Source organism: Rhincodon typus, chromosome 19, assembly GCF_021869965.1.
Source record: "Rhincodon typus isolate 14 chromosome 19, sRhiTyp1.1, whole genome shotgun sequence".
Taxonomy (NCBI): domain Eukaryota; kingdom Metazoa; phylum Chordata; class Chondrichthyes; order Orectolobiformes; family Rhincodontidae; genus Rhincodon; species Rhincodon typus.
Window position 1 is genome coordinate 36392967 of NC_063350.1, and position 22248 is coordinate 36415214.

Here is a 22248-nt window from a genome sequence, read left to right on the forward strand (position 1 = left end):
GATGAGATTTCATAAAAGAGGAGCTGAAGCTCAATTCAGGTCAGGTATGTTCTTGTTGAATGCTTGGGCCATCTTGAGGGCTGAATAGCCTAGCCTGCTCCTATTTCTTATGTTCTTATAGCCATAGAAGTCAATAGAGAACCTTTGCCACTGACGTCAGCAGCCCTAGGCCATTTCTTCATTAACTTGCTGGTGATAGAAATTCTGCCCCTCATTTGGGACTCCCACCCCACAGAACTGCCAGCTAATCTAATTAACCAGCAGATTTGTGGTCCCAACTACTCCACCAGGAGTGGTGGCCACTTCTGTGATGACAGGCAGTTCCTAGGTCCTAAATGCTGGGACACCAAGAGGGAGTTACATCTGTGGGTCTCATAAAGAGGACAAGAGTGGTAGCCCCAAGATGGGGTTAGAGGTGAGAATTGTTTAAGGAAGTCCTGTGGGAGAGGGGATCTCCTGATGGGCAGACTGTCAGACTGGTGGAGTTTGTGGAACAAAACAGGGTCATTGATGGAATCTCTCTTTTGTTCCTCCAGAGGTCTGTGCAGGTTAACATGTTGGGGCTTCCTTCAAGTCCCTGACCCCCATCTGTCTCAAAATTGAACCCATTTGGGAAGCAGCCCTTAAATGGTAAATTTTAGCTAATTATGTGGAGGTCGCCCCACCTCCATAAAATTTCTGACAGCCTGCAGTAGAAGTAGTAATAGCTTAATGACGATGTCAATGGACTAGTAATCCAGTAAACCCAAGCCAATTTCCTGGAGACATAGGTTCAAATCCTACAATGGGAAATGGTGAAATTTGAGTTCAAGAACAAATCATCTGTCAGGTTGGATGCAGGTGGCTACACAGCAGGAATGCTACCCAGAACTGTTGACTAAACCTGCTGACAGGGGCTCAGAAAATTCTGCCTAACATGTCAGTGAAGGTAAAATGGGCAATTTGGAAACACATAACAAGGCAGATACAATTTCTATATTTAAAAAAAAGTGACAGGTCAACTTTTCAGGCATTGATCTTCCTCAGAACTGGAAAATATTGTAAAGGAACAGCTCCTCAGATGTAATCAAACAACAGAAACGTGCATAAAAGAAGACTGATAAAGTGTGGATTTATAATCTAGGTTCAAATCCAACCTGTTCCAGAGGTGTGTAAATAACATCACTGAACAAGATGATTAGAAAATATTAAAATCCTGACCTGAATGAGTAGGTTGCTCATCCCACTTTGTTAGAAGTGAAAGTGGGCACATTGGAGCTGGGTTGTGGTTACAATTTAAATATACCTTACTTTAGCTGTTTATGCACACCACCCCTGCCCCCCACCCCCCTTCTCCAACCACCAACACATCTGTTGTTGTGAATTGTAGTTCCAAGCAGCATCCCTGGAATATTTAATCATCTTTCTACATACAAGAGGAAAATTGTACTGCATGATATTAATAAACAACCACACTAACACATTCATAACATGTTTTATTTCTTTATTCTTCTAATTTATTACTATGATCTTGTACTTTTGAAAGATCTGTAATGTCAGACCTTTTATTTTGTTTTACTCTTTTTCCTCAAAATTTGCACTCAAGAATCTGTACTTAGGTACCTTTCTTCCTAAGATGGTGCCATAAGCAACGACTTGTAAACTTTTCACTGTACTCATGTGAGTACATATGACGATAAAGATAATTCTTATTCTAATTCTAATTCCTATTTATTTAAGACTGTTCAAATCCTTAGACAAAATTTTGAAACGTGTTAATGCAGTACTTTACAAACTTAAGGCAAATATACAGAATTATAGTACTAAAACTGGCAAAGTTTATGACATATTTCTCGATTTTTGGACACATCTTTACCATACTGATGCCTACTTTGTCAAGCTAAGTAGATCTGCACAATGCCTTCATTGTTCAAAGTGACAAAAAAAGTAACAATATTTTATAATAGTGTTATATTAGTTCCTAGTTTGATGGGAAGTTTGTCTATTGTGACCTCAACATGTCCAGTCGAAGATGTCATGTTTGTAGTCAGCATCACAAAGGTTGTGGTTTTCATATGACTATGTGTTGTACTAATATCACTCGAAATATCAGTGTTTGCTCCTGGACTCTGAGATCTTGGATGGTTACTGAAACTTTCAAATGTGTTACTGCATGTGTTGTAGACATCACGCAGATCCACAAATCTATTTGTAAGTTTGCAAGAATTCAACGTGATCTGGTCGCAGGCTGATTTTAAAGACAGGTCTGATGCTCTCTTGCAGGGTTGCTCTGCCAGCTGCACAGATTGAGTGAATATGCCATGTCTTTGTTCAAAAACTTTCGAAAGTTTGGTTTAAACAGCAGATGGACAGTTGGGTTATATAATGTAGATGATTTTGCAAATATAGCAGACAGAGCAAATGCTAGTGGTGGAACCTTGTCAGCGTTCCCAAATGCAGCCCACATTGCTGTAATTGCATATGGGGTCCATGCTGCTAAGAATCCAATGCACACAGCCACACTTAACTGTAAAATAATGAGAAGTCAACAGTCGCAGATTTTATTTCACAGTCATAATGATTGTGACAAAAATGAAGCATTTTTCATTAAGATTGGTGTTAACATTTTTAACTCAGTGTTCAGTAAGCAACTAGCTTCCTTATTCCAAATTAACTTGGTACAATAGTAACAGAATTTTGGCAATTGACAAATAATGATGAATAGGTAGTTGTCAAAATCAAACTGGTCCTGATAACATTTTTGAAACCATTAGACATCTTACATTGTTCAAATCAGAGAGCTTGTTTTGAGCTTTTAAGGAGAACTGTCAAGGAAGAAAGCTTCCTTTGATGGAGAGAAAAAGCAAGAAACTGCTTCAGTATAATATTACATACACCTTACTACTCACTTACACAACAGTCTGAAATATCCAGCTGAATCTTATTGATTGCTGGTGAGTTCAGCTGCTGGCGCTTCAGTGGGCAGTAGGATTTAGAATGGCTTATTCATAGTGGCCAATTAACAGGACATAGTGATGCTTTGAGGAACCTTTGAAAATATTTTCCTAATTGTTCTGCTCAGTGATGTTAGTACAGAGCTCTGGAGCAGATGGGACAGGAACCCAGGCCTCCTAACTCAAGGATAGGGACACTACCACTACTACACAAGACCTCTACCAGGAACCTTTAAAGAGCATTGAAGTAGATTGGGGCAAGCTGTGACCTGGTCTCACCGGTTTTGATGTGGTGATGGTGAGGGCAGTGGAAGTATTGGCAGTGTGTATTTGTGGAGTGCCTGTAAAGAAAAGGCATCACCAGAACTAGGATACTGATTGCTTTTGTTTGTTAAGCATAATTTTTGTTATTTAATAAATAGTCTTGTGATGCCAGCAGCATGCGTACAATTCCTGCACTGGTTGAGGATACCATGAAGGTCTTCCCTTTTCAACATCTCCCTTTCCCTGAGGCATGGTGACCCCAAGGTTAAACAATCAACATGAGTCACCTCTCTCTAATGAGAGAGCAGCCCTGTGGTCCACTGGGACTATGACGAATTTACCTTACTTTTAATCTTGATACAAATGCATCGAGTGTCTGCTTTAGTTAGTTATTTCAGTTATTTGGAGGATCCCCTCTGAACACCTTTTACAGCGATGATGGCAGCAAGTTGAGCTCACATGGCAGTACCACATCATTGAAAGGTTTTTGCTTGTGCTGCAATGGGAATTTGATGATCACTCTTCATACAGTGCCATCAGGATGGGATCTGTAGGTGTACTAATGGAGTTCCACTCTCACTGGGAAGAGCCCCAAGCAGTGTACAAAGCCCTGTACGAAGCTGGCATGAAGCTCCTCCATGACTTTTTTTGATATTGTATGCAGGCTATTAGGCAGGTTTCCCAATGCATCAGACATTTTATTATGCAATAAAAAAGCTGATACTGAGCCCAGGTCATGTCCCAAATCTCTCCCACCACAGTTCAATCTAACATTGACTTTAATTACTACAGGTCAGAGTTTCTAGCTAAGTTGTTCTCTTGTTCCCATGAAGTAATTAAAAATACCATAAAATATTTCCAGGCTTACCTTTACAATTAGATTGTGAGCATTGCTTGAGGTTGTTTGTGGCGATACATGCTGTTGCACTGCTCTCCTTGATCCATTTATAGTTAACAGGATGAGGGCATATGATGTAATGATTATACCGCAGGGGAAGACAAAGCAAAACACAAAAAGTACAATAATATAGGACATTGCATTGGTATGTGTAGTTGGTGCTTTCCAATCAATGCAACAAGCAGTTCCATAAGGCTCCAGTCCATAATGACCCCAATTTGCAAGAGGAGAGATGGCAAATATGGAAGCATATGCCCAAGCAAAAGTCATTAGGAGAAATGCATATTTTGATGTAAATCTGTTGCCTATTGTAGAATAAAAATGTAAAAACATTTGATTAGAAGCAAACCAGGAGTACCAATTACTGGAGCTCAAAAACATTTTAGCAAATGGAAAGATGAATCAAAACCCAATCCGTCAGAGATGACATGCAATTTACTCCCTTGTGGACTGTTTGCCACCTTTTTGCTTTCGGCAAGAAATGTATTATGCAAATGCTACATCAACCCCCAGAAAAGTTTCATTTCAGAATATTTATCAAAAGCTAAATCCAATCCTGGGCAGCTCTATTCTAAGGAGATGCTATAGTTTTTACCCTGACTCCCATAACCACTTTAGACAACCACTGCATGAAGGACACTAGTCAGGCCTCACTAACATGTCTTTGTCAAGGTGGCATCATGTTTAGATCTAGGGCAAGATGGCAATACCTTGGGGAATTGTTAGGGGATAGCAGGGAGGACCACACAAATTAGTCGACTTTTCCACTTTTGGAGAAGTCCTATAGTATTTCCATTTAAAAATTGCTGATTAGTCCACTCTAAGCCAGTAGTACTATTATTTACTTCATGAACTTTCCAACATATCTTCCCTCAAAGTTCTCTGAGCTCTACTGGGTGAAGCTGGTGCATGGCATACTCAGCCCAGTATAAATGCATCTTGCATGTGCGGCCTATGTGCAATCATGAGGAACCTGTCTGCATGAAGGATCCCACCAAGCTCCTTAACCTCCAGGTCCAACAAAGTAGTTTTAAAATGGCCTGAACATTCAGTTTTCAGGCTCAGGTTGAAGCTGCTATGGACACTCTACTCATATCCAAGGTAAGATGGCATTATTATCTACCAGAATGGTATCCCAATTTGCGCAGATCACGTTGCACTCAAGAAGGTGCTGCACACACCGAAAGATCAGTCTTTTTAAAATCGGAATTGAGTGGGAACGGAGTGAGTCCTTTACCCACTCCAATTTAACTACCTGCCTGCCCTTGCAAACTTGAGAAGGGGAATTGAAATGAATTTTTCAACTCTTCAAGCCTATTTTGTTTGTTTTACTGATGCAGTGTTTCAAAATCACTACAGAATCTTGAGAACAAATTAGCAGAAACACAAAAATTGCCTGCCTTATGCAAATAACTGGTTGCTGTACTGGCTGCTAAATTTCTTGAATGTTGCAAATATATTCAGGGAAGAATGATGGAATGAATCTATTTTTGTCTTCCATGTAGCTGTATGCTGTAACATTGACCCAGAAGTAAGGCTGTTAGTTAGAATTCTTCCTCCACCCATCAACTCCAGTTATTTTGTACCACAAACTGCTGGGAAAGTGAATTGATAATGAGGCAACCAAGTGAATGTGGTATAAGAACGTGTAGAGCTGGATGAACACAGCAGGCCAAGCAGCATCAGAGGAGCAGGAAAGCTGACGTTTCAGATCTGGATCCTTCTTCAGAAAATGAAGACCCTTCTTCAGAAACTTCTCTCTCCAAGTGAATGTGGTGCTTGGGACCATTGGTACGCAATGAAATTTAAGGTCAGAGCAAGAAACAAAGTAAATTAGAGAGGAGGGAGTATTGGAAATGAGAGTCAAGCTACATGAAGAGAATTAAAGGAAATGAAAGAGAATGGATTAAGGGAGGCGAAAAGAAGTGAAAAAGATAAGTTTTTTCTTTAGTTTAAGGCATTTACTATTTAAAACCTCAAAGCACAATTTACTGCTGATGGAACAGTATTTACAGTTTCAGAGTTCTCTCGCTGGCCACCAAGGTTGAATGGCACACTTGGACCATAAATCATGTAATCTTGACAACATGAATTATGAGCCCTAACTGATTGTTACAAGATTAATTTGTATTAATGACTGCATTAATAACCAACAATTGCATGATACACAATAGGGAGGCCAATGGCAAGGTAACAATTTTTTTTTTTGAAGTTGTCCTGACATGACAAATCTCTTCATTGTCCAAAATGATGGATTTTCTTAGACTCTAATCATGGCAGTGATATGAAATGACAGCATTTTCTAGCAATTTCTGGGCCATTCTTAACTTAGGTAAAACATTACTAAGGTTCAATGCATAATTTCTATAATTATCTTTGGATGATGTAGATTGTTTGGATTATTGTAACAGCTAAACATTAATGTTGCTAATATGTCATCCTATTTGAATTTGGTTATCCAATTAATAGCATTCTTGTGTTATTTGTGTTTGCATACACTTACACAGGAGTTATTGTAGAGGGTCTGGACATGCTTAGTAATATTGATGTACTTAAGGGGAAGATAAATAAGTATATGAGAGGGAGAAATAAATAGAAAGATATACTGACATTATTCAAAGAAGCAGAGTGGAAAGAATGTCAATGTGCAGAATAAATACTGTCAGAGTGTAGTTGGTTGGAATGTCTATATTTGTGCTTTAAGTTCTATATTGTTTTCTGCAGAAGAAGCAGTCTAGGGTTCATGTATAATTGCAAATGTTTATAAAATTACATTTGGAATTCAATATGTCTTGTAAAAATTAAGTGATGAAGAAAGAAAAATTTGGAACTTACCATATGCAGGGTAACAAACCTTAATGCAGCAGACCACACCCAATACTGTCAGGTTAGTAAGACTGCAGATACCAAATAACACACCACAAAATGCATAATAGATACATGTTCCATGACCAAACAACCATCTGGAAGAGAGATCACTGCATTAGTTATCCTGTAAGACTAGACAGACAAAAATTAAAGTATCCTTCTGTCCTGTGTTCAGGTGGTAAAGACTAAATGCTTCACATGATATGTTGAGATATATATGCAAATTGTTTTAATCTAATAAAGTTCAAATTTGCTTTTCACAACTTTTTCTAATCTTAAATTGGAGAAGTTTCGTGCTACTTTCACAACTTCTAAAAATTTTTGAACTCAACTTGATGACTGGCCCTTCATTTTCAGCACTGAGCTTATGGTGGAACTAGAAAATACTTGACATTCAGAGTCAAATTATATTCATTCAGATTTCCTCCTCAGTATACTATTCTGTCACATCTTATTTGTTGTCAAGCATTCCTGTAACCCAATGTTGCATATAATTGTCTTGCTCCATTCCATTGCCAATTAATTTCTACATCCAGGTCTCATTCAAATTAGTTTATTTGAAACGTAATTCTTAATTCTCTCATTCATCCACTTATCTAGAGATCTTCTTTGAATATTTCAAAAAAGAGCCACATATGGAATGTTTAAAAAAAAAGGATTTATGGAAAAGGGGTAAAAACATTTTATCCAGCAATAACTTTATAAACGGACGCCTATGATAATATTTCCTTTTTCCTAACTTGTAAAAAAGCTATAGGATATTTGCAAATTGGGATTAAAACATTGATCAGAATGGTACAGTGATGGTGGTTCCATGAAAATTTTAAAAAGACCACCTAATGTTGGATATGTATGAATCAGTAACAGACTAACAAATTGGCCAACTAGGATGTGTGAGAAATCTTCATGGACATAAAACTATATTTCAAGAGGCATAGTTCATAATTGAAAATTGTAGCTTTAGATATCTCTTAAAAGAGAATCACTCATTTTATGACTGTTGACAAACTGAAAACTGCTTCTTTAAACTGTTTTTGATTAATTCATGGAATGATGACGTTGCTGGCTGGGGCAGCATTTATTGTCCATTTTAATTGCCTTGAACCAAATGGCTCACTAGGCCTTTTTAGAGGGCAATTAAGAGTAAGCTATATTGCTGTCAATCTGGAATTACATGTAGGCCAGACCTAGTAAAAAAGGCAGATTTTCTTCCTTGAAAGACTTCAAACAATCTTGGTTATATGGTCACCATTAGGCTAGCTTTTAATTTCAGATTTTTATTGAACCCCAACGTGATTCAAACAAATACCTCCAGAACATTAGCCTGGGACTCTCAATTACTGGTCCAGTAATGTTAACACTATGTCACCACCTCCTCAAATTACCAGAAAATATTTGGTTGCTTAAGGGCTAACTTATGGACTGATTGTGTAACTTTGATAAAAAGTCAGAAAATCTATTGCCTGCATATTCTTCTTGTAATACTTGACTTTGTCCCCTAAAATCTGTTACAAATGCTTAAATTAAGGAAGTTTTCTCTATTTTTGTACACAAATACTTCAAAATTGCCCTTTCCCTCGGTTCCCCAAAATCCCAAACTTTAAAATGATCATCTTTATGCTTCAACTTTATCATGCCCTTACCTTTCCTTGCACCTATAACTGCCTTTAGCTCTCTGACAGGCACAAATCCTCAAGAAAGTGGAGTCTCTCTAGTTTTGGCTGTCCGAATATCCATCTGCATCCTTTCATACCATAATTTTAGTTGACTACATCTTACTTTCCGGAATTATTGCTCCTCTTTTAAACCCAATTCCTTGACTACCTTTTGTTAATCACTCCTCCTAATTATTCCAAATAAGTCAATTTCTCCTCAATTCCATGCAACACTTCTTTTAGCCCAACAACAACTAGTAGAAATTGATCAGCAACTAACCTGAGAGTGGTTAATGGTCCCTTTAAATAATACTGATGACACTTCCTTCCTGTTATTGAATGGATGCTTAGCTGAGTGAGGTTAAAGGGTTAGCTAGAATGTTGATGTCAAAAATGATACCGCGTGCCACGACTAGAGTCAAAACAGCTTTACGTGCTGATTGATTGACATCACACTCTGTGGTCTACTCTGTATGTACTTGTCAGGTACAGTATTAGCAAAATCAAATCCAGTGTGGCCTGCTCCAGACCGAGTGCATATGGTGTGGATGCTAGTCTGGAAGTAAAACAACACCCATGGTGTCAAAGAGGCAGATGCATTTTTTCGGTTGAAATCTCAACATTTCAGATGTGTTTTGTGAGGTATTTGTTTTGTGGTGTGATTATATCTTGGGATTGACTTTCCTGTTTCTCCAGATGATGAGATTTTGGAGGATTTTGTGTTATATTTATAAAACAAAAATTTCAACCAAATCTAATTGAATTGCACAAATCAATGTCAGCAATTTTTCTTACCTATTTCTTGTTGATCCTTACATTGCTCACGGCAACAAATGAAATTGAATTTGCTATGAATTATTTTGTGTGTGTTTTAATTACCTGTGTGCAAAAGATGATGGTATGGCAAGTGGTAATAGAGTTAATACCATTCCAAGGTCACTGACAGCTAGGTTTACAATGAAATATTCAGCAGGTTTAAGGGTGTGCCTTTTCCGGTATGCTACAAACAAGAGAATGCTGTTTCCAAACATGGATAAAACACCTGTGAAAACACAGTTTTTTTTAAACAGTTAACATTTAAAGCATTTTACAGTGGGAATATCTACTCTTCATACCAACAGAATTCCAAATAAAAACACTTGTCTCAAAACATCTTAAAATTGATGCTTGCCCATGAATTATGTTTTTCTTAAAAAACATAAATTAAACTACCACCAACTGCTAGGGCATATTTAGATTTACATTTCTCACGCAGAAAGTTCATATCTAACTTTTCTGGTTTTTGATTTAAGTAATGAACAATATATAGATTGTGCTATTTCTTGGTTTGACCACCAGACGAATGTAATGAGTTGGATTTGCAGTGGTAATAATAAAGAATATTATCTCTTGCTATAAATTTTTTTGGAAAAACAAAGGGCAAATTCTGGTGTCTGCAAATAAAGTCATTCAGTCACACAGCATGGAAACAGACCCTTCTGTCTAACTAGTCCATGCCGACTATAACCCCAAATTAATCTGATTGCACCTGCCTGCTTCTGACCCATATCCCTCCAAAGCTTTGAGAAATTCTGCGAATTGCTGCTAGTGACAGTCCACTCCTCCAAAGGCTGTATTTTTGCATTCTTTGCCAATGGAATTAGCAAATCAATTATTGATTTAGTATGAATTTAAACCAAAATCAACAATTCCCATTGTAAAGACTGAAAAAAAAGTTAAGACATCTTCCATCGCAAGTAATTGAGCTTTTAATTCCATATTGTCAGAATTCTGAACAACCTCTCTTGCCCTGAAAAAAAGAAATTTTAAAGCATTAAGTCTGACTCCTTTAGAAGAAAATGTAGTTCTCAAAGTATGCTCCATGAGGATCTTTCACTTCCAGTTAGTCTATGTACTGGCCCAAAATACATGTAACATGTGGAATGACATTGTCAAGGGCAGATAAGAAAGCATGTTAGGACCTTCATTCTTATCAATAGTATGAGGTCACATGACCAGGCTGACTCCCACTTGTGCGGCATGAGTTATTAACAGTGCGAGCAATATCAATATGTTTACAAGTGAGATTTTTGTTTCTATTTCAATGTCCAATTGGGCAATTAGATTTCTATATTGGAGTAAATATTGTAATTGGTTTTCTGCTTTGTCAGTAAAGAGAATTCCTCAACCTGGTTAGTTAATTAATCTCTGCTGCTACCTGTCCTGTTATAGATCTGCTGTAGAATGCCGAATTCAAACTGACAATAAAAAGGAGAAAGGCTGAGCTGTGGAGTCTATCAAAGCTTTGTGGTCAGCTTTTCTTAATATTAATGTGAGTACAGTGCATTCACTGCTGACTGCAAAATCAAATAAAGGAGAAGGAAAAACAATGAAAGAGGCAGCAGGAAAGAATATTTACCGAAAGAGTTTGAGAAGAAGTCTATCGTTCAAGTTCAGTAGTTCTGTTGTCCTGCGGCACAGAACATACTTGTGCCTTAAATAATATGCTTTCCAACAGCACGCTGCACCCAAACTAAGAGATTGTCACTATCATGTTGGATTGACAAAACAGACTGAATATATTCCTGAGATAGTAGGAACTGCACATGCTGGAGAGTTCTGAGATAACAAGGTGTAGAGCTGGATGAACACAGCAGGCCAAGCAGCATCAGAGGAGCAGGAAGGCTAACGTTTCAGGCCCAGACCCTTCTTCAGAAATTCCTAGAGGTTTCAACACAAAGGTCTCCCAGCTGAAACAGAGATGTATAATTAAACAAGCTTTTCATCATTTCCAACATTTCTGTAACTAAAAAATGAGAAGGCTGAAATAAAATGATAAGGAAAGTTTTTACAATGCACCTAAGAATTTTCCTCAGGGTTTTTCCAAGAAGTAACCAGGGGATTGATGCTCATTTCCTGCAGATGCCAGGATAATCCAGGATGTTTGGTGGATCAGAGACATAGGCTGAAGTCAGGGAGACAGGGATCTACCAGGTCTCTCAGAATGGAAATTAAGGAAAGAAGAAAAGAAAATCCACATCTTATAAATATATTGTTCCCTGTCCAAAAAGAATAATGAATTCAGGCTGTTTTGAGCTTTCAAATTGAAACTTCAGAAAATATAAAATATAAAAAATATAAAAATATAAAATATAAATATACAAATATAAAAAATGCACCAGCTTTCATTTTCTATGCTTTCTATTCCATTGTATATTATATGAAGATAGTGAGGGATAAAATCTTGATTAAATGTTGGAATGGCTAATAATGTTAACTCACTGCAACACTTTCATCAGTTTTTCACAAGTGATGTTCTCCACCAAACAGGATGCTGTCATTAAGCCCAAAAAGATCTTCTGCCAATCACATAACGAGTAATGCAGTGTATGAATTTCCATACTTGTATAGTTCCAGGTATGTAAGTATGTATTCCAAAGACTGGCAGATAGTGAGCAAAATATCCTGTTGACTGTTCACAATAAGCAAGGTACTAATCATACTCAAACACCCTGCACTTGCAAAATTCACACATTACTTGTGATCCTATAAATGGACAATATTTGCTGAATAATCCCAGGTGTGTGAAGAATTATATTCAATTTACAACTGTTATTTGTGCTTGCAGTGTGGTGCACTTGCATATACTGGTATCTACATATGTATTAGTACATAGGGCCCTGTACTTGGCAGACAGAGGAACAAGTACATGTACAGCACCTGCTTCAACTCAACAACAATACTGGAGAATATTATCATGAACTTAACAGTCAAAGGAAAGCATCAACCTCAAACAGCCCAAGAAGTGGTAGTTCAATAACTGCAAACAGCTAAAAAAATGTAATCTAGAGAAAATAATATGCTTAGGTACAAATTTAAACCTATGGATAGTATTAAGATTCCCGCATACACCAACAAATTTAAGAAGAGATATGAATTGCCCACGGTCCATTACAATGGACCATAAGAAAGATTTCACATTTTCAGACTTATACTGTGACAAACATAGTGAAATAAATGTAGATAATGAATTAAAACATATAAAGTGCTGGAGAAACAACAAGTTAGGCAACACCTATGGAGAGAGAGATACAACATTAAAATTTTGAATCCAGTATGACTCTAAGATGTGACTTTATGACTGTAGTCACTGATGCTGCCAGACTGGCTGAGTTTCTGCAGCATTTTCTGTTTTTATTTTAGATATGTAGCATCTGCAGCATTTTGCTGTTTTAGACTACACATTACTTTGGAGACAACTAAATTACCAGACTACCAAAAAGATATACTCTAGTAAGTTCTTAACACAACAAAAAACCCATGCTGCGTTTATATATTATGCTGCACGCTCCGTAGCTATGTAGTCATGAACTGAATTAAATTTAATCAAAAGTTCTTCCTTGTTCATTTTCTCTAATTTCCCATGGTGAATCTTCTAGTGTCTTTTAAGGAGAGTGCGTTTCAGCCAAACCTTTGAGCATAATTGGATGGACTTCCCATTGCAAGGTATCCTTTTGTGATTGGACAAAAAATTACAAAATGGTAACAAAACTAGACCGTTTGTCCTCTTCAACCTGCTCTACCATTTAATCAGATGTTTTCCATTTTAAATCCATTTTAAGATCCACATTCCCTTCCTACAAAGATTACTACTGATCCCCTTGCCTAAGAAGAATTTATTCACCAGTCTTAAAAATATTTAATTACACTGCCTCCACTGACTTCTGAAGCAAAGAGTCCCAAAGTTTCACACCCTGTTAGAGAATAAAAAATCTCTTCACTTCTGTTCCAAAAGGTCAGCACTTAAAATTTTAAAACAGTACCCCCTAGCTCTGGACTGACTCACAAAAAGGAACATCTTTCCCACATTCACCTTTTCAAGATCATTCAGTTTCTTATACACTAATTACCCATTTACATCCTTCGCTAAAGAAAGAGACCGAAATTGCACGTTGTATTTGAGATACAATCTCAACATGCCAAGTATAACAGAAACACAACAGCCCAACTTTTATATTCAATTTCTTTCATAATAAAAGATAGCATTCCATTAGCTTTCTCGATTATGCGCTACACCTACGTACTAGCTTTGTGTGACTCATGAACAAGAACACCCATTTCCCTCTGTACCTTGGAATAGCTCAGTCATTCTCCATGACTCTTGACCCATTCTTTTATGATGGATTCTACCACTCCATGCCCAACAGTTGGAAAATCTATTACAAAATGTACAACATTTGAATTCACTAGATTCAAAATTAATATATTAAGACAGTGTGACAGAAAAAAAATTGCCTTGTATGTGAAAGACTGGAATAAACACTATCAACCATCAGGAATTTAGTTAAGCAACAAAACAAACGTCCACCACTGAAATATAAAGGATCATCCATTCTATATCAATGGAAACCACTTGCACACAAAGCATCTTGCCAGAAATCAATGTAACTGCTGACCAGAACACCAGAGTCGATACATGTACCACTATGATAAATCAGTACACCCATTTGCTTGCCTGGAAGGGACTGGATAAATGCAACCACTTAGAGTTTGATAATATATGCAAGATTTTTATGTTTCTTTCGACTTTGTGTACCTTCCCTGTCTTTCAATTTCACCAGTCTTCACTGAACATAAGTCTAAGGTGGCCAGAAGCAAAAATCACAGACAGAACATTGTATTAACGGCTTAAAATAGGGATTTTATGATTCAGGGCACATGATGCCAAGTTTTTGTGGAACGAAGCCAGTCATAAAATTCTCAAAGCATTTTAATATCACAAATATTGATGCAGATACCAGTAAGTCTTTAAAAAATTGAACTTAAAGCTTATTAAATTATTCGCTGTTTTCATCTTTATTTCTATTGTTTCTTTCCCTTTGCTTGCATTAATTTCCCTGTTTATCCCGAATAATTTCTATTTCTTCCTTCTCCATTCTTTGCTATGCTTCCTGAACCTTTCTTCATGTTCTTTTCCTTGTCTCTTCTGCATCTCTCTTCCTTTATTTCCATGATTTCTACTTTTCTTTCCTTCACTTCTGATTCTCTCCCTTTTAGTTTCAAGTTGGTCTAGCTTCCTTTTTGGTTGTCTCCGTTATTGATCCTTCACCTTTTATCTTCTTTGCATTTTTAGACAGACTGCTTATTCTGAATGAACACAAAGTCACTAGGGATTTGGAGCAAGAATGTAAAGGGAGACAAGAACTGATTTCAAATGGTGCTGGCTTCTCATAAGCTGATAACTGTATGTGAAAACCTGGCACCTACTTGGGCTGAAGTATTGAATTAAATTAATTTTTAAAAATTGAACTGAGTCTGAACTTGGAAGTCTTCCTGGGCCTGTTGTTAGGGGTAGAGATAGATTCATAGAGTATTACAGCATAGAAACAGACACTTCGGCCCAACTCATCAGATATCCTAAATTAATCTAGTCCCATTTGCCAGCATTTGGCCCACATCTCTCTAAATCTTTCCTATTCATGTACCTGCCTAAATGCCTTTTTAAGTGTTCTAACTGTACCTGCATCTACTTCTTACTCTGGCAGTTTATTCCACGTACGCACTACCCACTGTGTGAAAAGATTGCCCCTCAGGTCCCTTTTAAATCTTTCCCCTCTCACCGTAAACTAATGCCCTCTAGTGTCCCAACTCATATACTCAATGGCCTGACCAATGAAGGCAAGCGTTCCAAATGCCTTCTTCACCACCCTGTCTACCTGTGATGCCACTTTCAAGGAACTATGCACCTGCACCTCTAGGTCTCTCTGTTCGACCACACTCCCCAGGTACCTACCATTAATCCTGCACTGGTTTGTAATACCAAAATGCAACACCTCACATTTATCTAAATTAAACTCCATCTGCCACTCCTTGGCTCAGTGGCCCAACAGATCAAGATTCCGTTGTGGTCTTAGACAATGTTCTTCACTTCCCACTGTACCACCAATTTTGGCGTCACCTACAAACTTATTAACATGCTTCCTATATTCTCATCCAAATGATTTGTATAAATGACAAATAACAGTGGACACAGCACCAATCCCTACAGAACACCATTAGTCACAAGCCGCCAATCTGAAAGACAACGTTCTACCATCACACTCTGTCTCCTACCATCAAGCTAATTTTGTATCTAATTGGCAAGCTCTCCCCAGATTCCATGTATTCTAACTTACTAATCAATCTACCATGCAGAACCTTGTCAAAGGCCTTACTAAAGTCCATGTAGACAATGTCTATTGCTCTACCCTCATTTATCTTCTTGATCACGTCTCAAAAATCCCAATCATGTTAGTGTGACATGATTTCCTACACACAAATCTGAGCCCTAATCAATCCTTGCCTCTCCAAATACATGAAAATCCTATCTCTCAGAATCCCCTCCCAACAATTTACTGACCACTGATGTCAGATTCTCTGGTCTGTAATTCCCTGGCTTTTCTTTGCGTCTTTTCTTAAATAAAGGCACAACGTTATCCACCCTCCAGTCTTCTAGCACCTCACCCGTGGGTGTAGATGATACAAATATCTCTGCTAGAGGGCCCTACCTTCCCACAATGTCCAAGGATACACCTGGTCAGACCCTGGGGATTTATCTTGCTTGATGCATTTTAAGATCTCCAGTACATCCTCTTCTTTAAAGCAAACTATTTTCAAGACATCACTATTTATTTCCTTAAGTTGCCTAGCTTCCATGTCTTTCTCCACAGTAAGTGCTGACACAAAATATTCATTTAGTATTTTACTGCTTTACCCTAACAGGCCACATCACTGCTAACAGGATCCAAAGCAGTGTATCTGAGAGGGAGATGGCCACTGGGAACTCCTGCACTTCTTTCCTGAGTCTTTTACTTTTTCTGATGGCCACCCATTCCCTTTAAGCCTGTGTAATCCGCACAGTAGAAAGGAAAAGCCAAAAAACTGAATCTAGCAACATTCTGCTAGACAGACAGAACACAAGCTTCTGCAGCAGCCAAGAGAGCTGTATCTAGCAGCTTCAACTTCAAATAAACCCAACTTTAACAAGTGAAAGCAAAACTAAAACTCTGGGTCTGTGTGAGCCTGACTCCACCCATTCATGCTTCCTTTATCTAATTAAAACAAAACTATTTAATCTGCTGTCCATGCAGCAGACACCTTGACACCTGGTTGAAAACACTCCTCTTCAAGAGAATCAGGATAGAACAAATCCCTCTTAAAGACACATATCATCACTGCAAGGACTGATGAAATGTTAAGGAATGTGAAATTTCACTTGCTTTAGGATTTAGTGACATGATGTAAAATAGCTAGGGTAAACTACTTTATTAAAACAGATGTAGCACGAACTGACAACGGGGGGAATTTGCCAATGATAAATTTAAAGATATGTGGGAAGAAAATGAACATCTTAAGAATGAACACAGTAGTGGGATGTCCATTTAGAAATGGGGTTTGTGAAAGAAATCATGTTGCAATTGATGAGGTGATTCACAAAATCTTAGCTGACCAGCCAAGTTGTAAACTAACATTTCCCCTAACATGGGCAGTCCATGCAAAGAATTCACTTATAATGATTCATGGCTGCAGTCTATATTATTTCTGGGGGGAGAAATGTAAAAATACCTTCTGCAAAGTGTAATTGACCTCCAACTTGAGAAGGGACTACATGTAGCTCCAGTTTTTTCTGAGTATTCGAACATCCTGAGAGCAAAAAGAAGGGCACCTATCAAGGCTGAGGTTTTAGAGACAATTCGGCATCACATAAAGGCGATAAGAGATAAATTAACGTCCAGAGGAATTGGCACATTACAAAGCGGAGTACAGTAAGAGTGGAAAGGCTTGGAATCAGTGATAGGCAATAATAAAGAACAATTCTCTCTCATGGTAACCAAATTGTTAGAGTACATTCTTCAAGATTATTTGATACTGATTAAATATTTCTAAATCTGAACATGTAACAGAATTTGAGAGGCAACATTGATTTCAGAAACACATATGATGGACAGTTACAAGAAGATAAGATAACGAGATGGAGAGTATGGACAAAGTGATAGTAAAGCAATAGTGTAAAACTTTTTGTCCCAACGAAAAGCTACTAAAAGTTGGCCCACGAGTAACAAAAGTATGAGAAGGGACCAGTAAATAGAGGGATGCCACCATTATAGGTAGAGCAGGAAAAAAGTCAATGGCAAATTCAAAAATTGGTTATACAAAATGAGGGACAAAAAATAAACCAGATGGATTAGCAAAGTTAGATAACAATATCAACACATGATGAGGTACTTAGATCTCCAGCAAAGGGTCTAGAAGTAATTACAACTCTAGGAAAAGATCAGGAATTAGCAACAGTACTTCTGATGATGGATGGGAAAAATTGTGTGGCAGTAGTCCAGAAGAGATAGGAGACCAAGCAGAGGCATTGATTATCAAGAACCAGGACCTTAGAACAGGCTAGGAATGCCATGAGAAGTAGACACTTATGAATGAGGAGTTTTAGTGACTAGTGATAAGTTAGAAGATAAATTAGAAGATAAGGAATGCAAAACAAAAGGAGTTAGATAATTGGAAGAAATGTGGTGTATACTCTGAAGTGCTAGACAGGGGAAAGCCAGCCTTATCATACAAGTTGGCATGCACAAAAGAAGTAAATCCACACTGGGATGCTCAAGACTAAAGACAGATTAGTAGCTTGGAATTTCAAAGAAAGACTTGAGGTCCAAGATGTTAGAATGGATTCCCCCATTGCAGGAAAAATTATCCTTAAGGTTTCTCACATAGCACAATATTTCTGGTATTGTACGATGATTGATATAAAACCTATATTTTTGAAAGGTGACATTTTCAAATGAAGGAATTTTGAAACCTAAAAAAGTGGGTGATATAGAAGGGTAGCTTCAGAAATTAAACAAGTGTGTTTACGGGTTCATTGATGCATGTACGGTATTTCTCAGTTAGATCCATTCTTCTGAAAATATATGGTATTCAGTTGAAAGCAGACCCAGCAATGTTCTACACTTACCATATAAAAAAAAATTGGAATTAAGAATCTTCTATGGAACCATTGTCAATTGGTGGAAAAACCCATTTTTTTGGCTCACCAATATCCTTCAGGGAAGGAAATCTGACATCCTTTCCTGGTCTGGGCTACATGCGACTCCAGACCCACAGCAATGAGGTTGACTTTCAACTGCCTTCTGAAGTGCCCAAGCAAGCCACTCAGTTGTATCAATTGCTACAACGTCTCAACAAAGAAATGAAACTGGATGACTATCTGGCATCAACCAAGGCACCAGAAAAAAATCAGTACGAACAGTCCTGTCAACCCTGCAAACATCTGGTGTAGAGTGCCAAAATTGGGAGAGCTGTCTCATAGACAAGCAACTGCCTGATATAGTGATACTCATAGAATCACATCTTACAGAAAATGTCCCAGACACCACCATCACCATCCCTGGATATCTCCTGTCCCACCGGCAGGCCAGACCCAGCTTAGGTGGCAGCACAGTGGGATACAATTGGGAGAGAGTTGCCTGGGAATCTTCAACATTGGCTCTGGACTTCATGACGTTTCATGGCTTCAGATTAAACATGGGCAAGTAAACCTCCTGCCGATTACCACATACCATCCTCCACCATGAATCAGTACTCCTCCAGGTTGAACAACACTTAGGGAAAGCACCTAGACAGCAAGGGCACAAAATGTACTCTAGGTGGAGGATTTCAATGTCCACCAGCAAGAGTGGCTTGGCAGCAGTACTACGAATCAAGTTGATCGGGTTCTAAAGGCCATAGCTGCTAGACTGAGTCTGTGGCAGGCAGTGAGAGAACCAACAAGAGGTAAAAACATACTTGACCTTGTCGTTACCAATCTGCCAGCTGCAGATGCATCTTTCCATGACAGTGTTGGTAAGAGTGACCACCACACAGTCCTGGTGGAGATTATGTCCCGCGTTCACATTCAGAATATTGTCTATCATGTTGTGTGGCACGACAACCATGCTAAAAAGGACTAGCGACTCAAGATTGAGTATCCATGAGGTGTTGAGGGCCATCAACAGCAGGAGAATTGTACTCCAGCACAATCTGTAACCTCATGGCCCAGCATTTCCCCACTCAATTATTACCAGCAAGCCAGAGGATCGATCTTGGTTCAATGGAGAGTGCAGGAGCACATACTAGGAGCAGAACCAGGTATAAAAATGAGGTGTCAATTTAACAAAAGTAGCAAACAAAACTACTTGCATGCCAAACAGCATAAGGAATAAGTGAGAGACAGAGCTAAGCGATCCCATGACCAACAGATCAGATCTGAGCTCTGCAGTCCTACCACAGCCAGTCGGGAGTGGTGGTAGACAATTAAACAACTCACTGGAGGAAGGGTCTCCTCAAATATCCCCGTGTTCAAAGATGGAAGAGCCCAACATATCAGTGCAAAAGATAAAGTTGAAGCATTTGTAATAATCTTCAACCAGACGTGCTGTGTGGATGATCCATCTCTGCATCCTCCAGTTGTCCCCAGAATCACAGTTACTAGTCTTCAGCCAATTCCATTCACTCCATGTGGTATCAGGAAACAGTTAGAGGCACTGGATACTATGAGCTCTGACAACATTCCAGCAATCGTGCTGAAGACTTGTGTTGCAGAACTTGCCACTCCTCTAGCCAAGCTGTTCCAGTACAGTTACAACACTGGCTTCAACCCATCCATGTGGAAAATTATCCTGTACACAAAAAGCAGGACAACTCCTACCCAGTCAATTACCACCTCATCAGCCTACTCTCAATCATCAATAAAGTGATCAAAGGTATCATCAATATTGCTCTCAGGCAGCACCTGCTCAGCAATAACCTGCTCAGTGACGCTCAGTTCAGGCTCTGCCAGGGCCACTCAGCTCCTGATCTCATTACAATCTTGGGTCAACCATGGACAAAAGAGCTGAATTCCAGAGATGAGGTGAGAATGACAGCCCTTGTCATCACCATTCTGACTCAGAAATATACTGCTGTTCCTTTCATTGTCGCTGGGTCATAATCCTGAAATTCCATCCCTAGCAGCATTGTGGGTCAAGCTACAGCAGGTGGACTGTAGCAGTTCAAGAAGGCAGCTCATCACCACTTTCTCAAGGGCAAATAAGAACTGGCAATAAATGCTGGCCAGCCAATGATGTTCATGTTCCATGAGTAAACAAAAAGAAGAGAAACTAGTAAGTATCTTTATGATGCACTTCAATGATTTTATGTAGGGAGTTTCTGTGGAATTTGAGCAACGTGAGATAGATGAAACAAAAAGAAAATTTAAGACTGGAAGTCGGGCTTTGGAGCCTTTAAATTTATAGGGTTGGATATTAAGCAGAATATTTTGGGAGTGACCTTGAATCAACAATCTTACTTCGAAGATGTTAAATGTATTCAGATGAATCAAGCCTTGTCATCACAGAAAGATGACATTGTATCCAGGGAAGAAACAAACCAGTTAAAAAATTTCATTGCTGGAAAAGCTCAGCAGGTCTGGCAGCATCTGTGGAGGAGCAAACAGAGTTAACATTTCGGGTCCGGTGACCCTTCCTCAGAAGGCAAATGCTGAGCTTTTCGAGCAACTTTGTTTTTGTTCCTGATTTACAGCATCCACAGTTCTTTTGGTTTAAAAAATTTGATTGGACAGGTAAACTGATTGTGCACTTAGACTGGACCCAGTGCTGATTATGATGCATTAAAATACTATGAAGAAACAAGCTACTGATGAAGAAGAGAGACAACAAGGTGCAGGGCTGGATGAACACAGCAGGCCAAGCAGCATCATAGGAGCAGAGAGGCTGACGTTTCGGGCCTAGACCCTATATCAGAAAAGGGGGAGGGAAAGGGGGTTCTGAAATAAATAGGGAGAGAGTGGGAGGCGGATAGAAGAGGGATAGAGGAGAGGATAGGTGGAGAGGAAACAAACAGGTCAAAGAGGCGGGGATGGAGCCAGTAAAGGTGAGTGTAGGTAGGGAGTTAGGAAGGGGATAGGTCAGTCCAGGGAGGACGGACAGGTCAAGGGGGCGGGATGAGGTTGGTCGGTAGGAGATGGAGGTGCGGCTTGAGGTGGGAGGAGGGGATAGGTGGGAGGAAGAACAGGTTAGGGAGGCAGGGACGAGCTGGACTGGTTTTGGGATGCGGTAGGGGGAGGGGAGATTTTGAAACTTGTGAAATCCACATTGATACCATTAGGCTGCAGGGTTCCCAAGCGGAATATGAGTTGCTGTTCCTGCAACCTTCGAGTGGCATCATTGTGGCACTGCAGGAGGCCCAGGATGGACATGTCGTCTGAGGAATGGGAGGGGGAGTTGAAATGGTTCGCGACTGGGAGGTGCAGTTGTTTGTTGCGAACCGAGCGTAGGTGTTCTGCAAAGCGGTCCCCGAGTCTCCGCTTGGTTTCCCCGATGTAGAGGAAGCCACACCGGGTACAGCGGATGCAGTATACCACATTGGCAGATGTGCAGGTGAACATCTGCTTGATGTGGAAAGTCTTCTTGGGGCCTGGGATGGGGGTGAGGGAGGAGGTATGGGGGCAGGTGTAGCACTTCCTGCGGTTGCAGGGAAAAGTGCCGGGTGTGGTGGAGCTGGAGGGGAGTGTGGAGCGGACGAGGGAGTCACGGAGAGAGTTGTCCCTCCGGAAAGCAGATAAAGGTGG

At 39.2% G+C, this 22248-nt stretch overlaps 1 protein-coding gene across 1 annotated transcript in view; it reads right to left on the bottom strand.

The window, feature by feature from the left end:
- Nucleotides 1-1937: 1937 nt before the first annotated feature.
- The window catches only part of LOC109912750 (opsin-5-like), a 24744-nt gene continuing 4433 nt past the window's right edge, over nucleotides 1938-22248 (bottom strand). Inside the window, 5 exon segments of the mRNA XM_048608455.1 lie at nucleotides 1938-2269; nucleotides 2272-2506; nucleotides 4066-4400; nucleotides 6931-7058; nucleotides 9498-9660. Coding sequence (XP_048464412.1) covers nucleotides 1938-2269; nucleotides 2272-2506; nucleotides 4066-4400; nucleotides 6931-7058; nucleotides 9498-9660 — 1193 coding nt within the window.